General features: G+C 39.8%; 1 protein-coding gene across 1 annotated transcript in view; it reads left to right on the top strand.

Annotated features, from left to right (window-relative positions):
- Positions 1 to 5,254: 5,254 nt before the first annotated feature.
- The window catches only part of PRMT8 (protein arginine methyltransferase 8), a 64,363-nt gene continuing 63,617 nt past the window's right edge, over positions 5,255 to 6,000 (top strand). The window contains exon 1 of the mRNA XM_032197179.1: positions 5,255 to 5,972. Coding sequence (XP_032053070.1) covers positions 5,898 to 5,972 — 75 coding nt within the window. The 5' untranslated portion in view covers positions 5,255 to 5,897. The remainder of the gene's footprint in view (positions 5,973 to 6,000) is intronic.

Below are 6,000 nucleotides of genomic sequence, written 5' to 3'. Positions count from 1 at the left end.
TTGTTACAAGTTCAGTGAGTTGGGATGATTAGGCACTCCATAACTGTACCTGGAACTTCTGCTACCTGGATACCAGAGCTGTACAATATGGAAGGTACTGGAATTCTATGGTTGGTGGGCAACACAAGAATTACCTAACTTGAATTGTGGCCAGGATGGCAAAATACTTCCTAAAGCCAATCACATCACAGTCCTATAAATACTACTAAATAATACCCCCTGAGATGGGATGGGTCGCAGGGCAAGACTCCTTAAGGTTCAGTGGTCCACCATATATGCAGATGTAAAGAAGGGCGAGTAATTCACCAAAAGATGAAAAGTTCTTGACCATGCAACTACATTTAGAAATCCTCAAAACCTTGTTGTACAGAAATGCCTAATGCCTCACTGCACAGAAATCCCCAATCCCTTGCTGTATAGAAACTGCTAATATCTTACCATAACTCGTGTGTGAACTTTGCCATTTATGAAATCTTTAACTACTTTGCTGTTTTGACTGTAGCAAAAACTACTGAAATATTGTGTTAAATAGACTAATGATTAACTGATGATTACGTGCTGCTAAAAAGAAAAAAAATAACAAAAACAGTCTGATTTGTGATTTACCATAAAGCAATTAATAAATCTTAAATTGTTGATACATTAGACCTGCGTAAAAATTTCATCTGCAACATCACCTAGTCCAATCCTTACATGTAAAGGACTATCAGCTAGACCAAATTGCTTTATTTTCAATATCTCCAAGGATGTAGACTCAAAATATCTTTGGGCAACCTCTGTTTGGCTACCGTCACAATAGAAGGTTGTTTTGTTGTGTTTTTGTTTTTTTTTTCCTAGCATTCAACGTCCTGTATTTCAATTTGTGCCCATATCCCAAAGGAGGGACTGTTTTTTTATGACAGAACACTGAAGCGTAACAAATGCAATAGTTAACACTGATCCATTGCATGTGAATATTTATTGTGACCTATAGTGCTCTTCTACTTTAAATTCCCCTATCTTCAGCAGTTCCATCACAGTTAAACATTCTTTGCCTGTCATGGCTACCCCGTGCTTCTCCACTTGCTACAGATTTGTTCACTTTCCCTGTCGGTCCTCTTCTGCCAGTCCTCCACCTGACCTTCTTCATTATCCACATTTTCTTTTCCTCTCCTTATACATCCTTATAATTCCAGTCCATGCAGTTTAACTGGAGCACTTCCATTGTCAATCTATTGCCATTGCTTTGAAATGATGCCAAATTGTCAATGCTTGAGGTACTTCTTACCCACTTCATCAGGACCATTACAGCAGCACCCTCATTTCATCTTCTTCCCCCAGAAAATTATTTTGGGGAGAAAGTTTTATGAGAGAAAAAGATGTTCTCTTGTTCATGTATGTGTTTTTCTTTAGCTGATCACATATTTCAGTGATGTTGCAACAAAAAGAAAATGGCTTTCCTTGATGTATAAAGTTCAAAGGGTTGTGCTTTATGCAGCAAGATGCATTTTTTTTGCCAACATTTAATCTGAATTTCCCAAGCCATGACTTGAAGCTGTTGCATTCTTCATATCATTTGACATTAACAAGAGGAGTTTGGTTCTATCATCTAACAACTCGTAAAGCTAATCATAAGCCACTACTGAGTGCTTGACCTCCACTGCACCATACCCAGCAAGCTCTACTTTCCCCAAAGATTTTGTGCCCTAACAGTCCATCCTGGTAATCATTTATTGAACTATCTCCAATGTGTCCACCTATCTCTTGAACCCAGAAATGGACACAGAATCAAAGATACGATCTCAACTATACCACATAGACAGATCATAACTTCCCTTGATTCATAGGCCACATTCCATTTAATGCAGCTAATCATGCAGTTGACCTCTTATGCAGTGAAAAAGCATAATGAATCATATTCAACCTAGCTCTACACCCCTATCCTGTAACCCCTAGCTGCTTTCTACCAGGACTGCTCTGCAGTCAGATTCTCAGTCTGTACCAATGTATGGGCTTATTCTACCTCCAATGCAGACCTGTGGATTTCACCCAAGCTAATGACAAAACTGGAAACAAGCCTGATCCTCCAGAGGGTTATAACCACAATATTGCCACACTGATCAAGTAGCAGAGTATTTCCAGCCACAGCTGCTACTATAGAAATAGGAAGTAATAAATGCTTCCTTTTCCATTTTCTCTTCAGCTGTACTCCACTTCTATTTGTATTGTTTTGTGACCTTCATATTTACTTTACATATGATGCATTCAATTTCAGAATGTTTTTGACATCTCTAAGCTTTGTTACAAATACACTTTTACTATTATAAAACTATTATATATGTGACAGTGCTGTTTTCTTTGAGATCTAACAAAACAAGGTGTCAGAAATATGTTCCCAAACTCAGTCTCAATTGCCTACCTTCATTCTTAAGTATTCTCACTTTCAGTGTTCCTGTGAATTTCAGTATCAACAGGAAATTGCACTGAGGCCTGTATGAAGGTCTGACCAAGTATACGTGTGTACACATACATATTTGTATGTTTAAACACACTGGTTTCAGTCTTTGAAAAGATATTTCTAATTGATTCTTGCAAGGAATAACTTCAACACACAAACTGACTTAAAAAAAAAAAATAACAAAGTTCTGAAGGACAAATAATTTTCCCTTTAAAATAAAACAGCTTACAGCAAATGGTGTGTTTTCAAGGCAGTTTCCTCAATCACACATAGAGCATAAAAGGAGGACTGGAGGAGTGAGGACACGAACCATCTGGAAGATTTTCAAATGAGTTCAGGGCCAAAATACTAATCCTTATGCTGGAAACCCTGAGACTGGAAGGTTTTCCTCTAAAGTGTTTTTTTCCTTCTGTAAAGCACTAGGTCCAAGGATGAGCAGTCGGGTATATTGTGTTAAGAAAGAGGTGGAAGATGAGAACAAATGCCAGGTCAAGTCACGTAATATCTGAAGTGGAAGAAGGAAGGATCTGTATCAAATCTCTGCCTACCAGTTTTGGTAGTTGCTGAGTGCTTTTGAAAATCTGATGCTTCGTTTAACTGACTAAAGATCAATTGAGCTGTAACTAGAAATACAGACCCAGATGTCAAAGAAAAATCGAAAACACGTCCTAGAGTTGTTCTGAGTAATCTAGTTCTTGTTCTCTATATAGAACACAGGTTTACTCTAAATGGTTTTATTAAACTAATCTTAGCTATGTGTATTACCTGAAAATAAAGAAGATACATGAAAACTATGTAGGTCAGCCAAAATGCATGCTGACTAAAATTGCACGCACTTGCTAATTACCAGATATTCATGACATGCCAGAGAAAAACAATATGAAAAAAAGGATTGCAACGACTTTCAATTTTTATTTGCACATTTTTTTTCTTATCCCTCCATCTAGAAATCAAAATTCATTAATGAGAAAATGTTCCATATCCCAAGACTAAGGGTCTTACTCTGGAATACTCTAAAATAGCTACCTATGAATTTTCATGGTTTGAGAGTTTTAAGACCTTCAAGAGCTCTATGAACATCCCCTCAAAAACAGGGAAAATGCCCTGCTTCCACTTCTGTTGCCATTTGAACCTCATACAGAAAGAGTGTGAAATAAATTCTACTTTATAAATAAAAGAGTAGTGGGTGATTACTGAAAAAAATTAGCAACAGTATGTACCTAATGAAAGCTCTTGAGATGTTAGGATCAATTTGATCTGAAAGGAAAAGCAGGCTTCTGAACAACTGAATAATCAAATGGTTTTGCAAAATACCTTATAGAGGCCCAGTATGAAACTGTACGGCATGTGTCTCTAAAACATACTCTCATATTTGGAAACATTTCCATATAGTATCATTTTCCCCTACATGGCATGTTCTCATTGCCATTTGACATACCAGTGTGTCACATACCTTCAGCTTCCCTGGGTTGATTACTTCTATGTGATTTATCGAATATCCATGAAATCTGTTGCACACCTGCTGATCTGTGTTTACTCGGAACACAAATTTATCGAAGTCATTCAAGTAAAAGGGAGAAATTAGCTTATTTAATTTCTTTGCACCTAGTTCCTCATCTCCATGGGGTGGGAGAATAGTTTTGCTCTCTGCTCCTTAATTTATATTTTCTATCCCCATTCCTCCACCCCTGGAATATTTCAGCCTCCTGTGCACAGGTGCCTCCTGTGGTTCTGGCAGTAGCTGATGACATGTCAGTATTGTAGAGCTCAGCTGAGGATAAGCTGTAATTAAAAGACATTAAAATAGTGTGTAGGGGACAAAAAAGCAAAATCTATCACAATCTCTCACTGATGTAGCATCTAAGCAGGATACATGCTTAAAATAACACACAGAAAACAATCTTTCAAACCTTTTCTTCAGGTCTCTATTGACACCCCCAGAAGAAATGCTTTCAAACTATTCAGAGAAAAGCAATCCTGCTCTAGTCCTTGAAATCCTACAAGGTACACACACCCACACACCTGCATTATTTCCTCACCTCCTCCGTATAAAAACAAAACAAAAACGTGAGAACAGTGGGCTGGAAATGGAGCTGCAGAACGTGAAGTTGGAAGGATTAATTATGTAATACACCCCCTCTAACACCCATACCCACAGCAATACAAGTGAGGTAAACCTAATTCTTCCAACTGGAAACTCTGAACTAGAAAGGAGAAAGCAATGGAGGGGATGGAGGAACGACAGCACAATAAACATGTCAACAAAATAAGTAGAACGCTGTGATGCATTGTCACAGAGGAAGATGGCATTAGATAAAGACGTCTAATAAATAAATAAATAAATAATCCAAGTTTACAAAGCATCCTTAGCCCAGCGAGACCTCGTCTTCCCCACCCCCCTCTCACCCTCCCTCCCACCCACCTTTTTCAGCGGTAGATGCATCCAAACTCAAACTGTACTTTTACAATTCATGGTTATCCAATGGTGTGGATCCTGCTGAAAAATTCAAGCAAAACAGAAGATGGGAGCACATACAGGAGATTAAAATAAATTAAGAAACCGGGTTTGCTACTTGGAGCAAAGAACTCGGAGGAAAGAAGCTGAAGTAGGCTTCTCCAGCAGCCCTGTAAGATCCTTGACGAGAGTCTTTGCAAAGAAAAGTATTGCTGATATGAAAGATGAGACAGGATGGAAAATGTTGCATGCCTGTGTGAGAGGGAGACAACGTGGGTGTGCGTGGGTGCGTGCCTGTGTATGAGAGGGCGTAGGCAACGAGTGGGGGGAGCTTGAGATAATGCTTTTCTAAGAAAGTCACGTGAGTGCAATTCCCAGAGAAGGGCATTTAACAAAAGTGGAAAGGGAGGAGAACGAGAAGAGGGATTGCTGTTTCAGAAGACATTAATGGAAAGACGGTGGCAAATACTGTGATCGTCTTTAAAGGAAGTTTCCTGGAGACCTAGAGAAAAAGAAGCCCAAAGAAGGAAACTAAAGGGCTATGATTTCCTTGTCCTGTTGCTTTGTCTCTGGCTCCCTCTGCCTCTGGAAGAATACCCACAGGACACAAAGATGCCCAGCTGGTCACTGCACGCCCAAGTTCGTTTTAGCTGGTGCTTCTCTCCTCTTTAGCCTGACTGCTTTCTCTGAAGGGGAGGATTCGCAAACCGACAGTCCTTTAGTTTAACCTGAAGAGTGTGTGCCGCCTCTCTGACCATCTTAAGAGCCTACTACAAGTGCAAGTGAGAGGAAAAGAGGAGAACTTGCAAGTGCCCGAGGAGCTCCTGATGCCAAAAGAAGATAAACATTCCTGTGGACGAAGCGGAAAGAACAGAGAAGACTGATTTACTGCTGCTTTCCGTAATATTTTCCTCCCTATCCTTTGGCGCACACAAGTGTTCGGAAATCTTTGAAAACATAAAACAGAACACCAACCCCGAAGCCCCAACCCCTTGGCTAGCTCTTATGGGAATGAAACACTCCTCCCGCTGCCTGCTCCTGAGGAGGAAAATGGCGGAGAACGCTGCCGAGAGCACTGAGGTAAGGACGCGAGGCAAAGCCCGGCACC

Source organism: Aythya fuligula, chromosome 1 (assembly GCF_009819795.1).
Source record: "Aythya fuligula isolate bAytFul2 chromosome 1, bAytFul2.pri, whole genome shotgun sequence".
Lineage (NCBI taxonomy): Eukaryota > Metazoa > Chordata > Aves > Anseriformes > Anatidae > Aythya > Aythya fuligula.
This window is presented reverse-complemented; position numbering and strand designations above follow the sequence as displayed.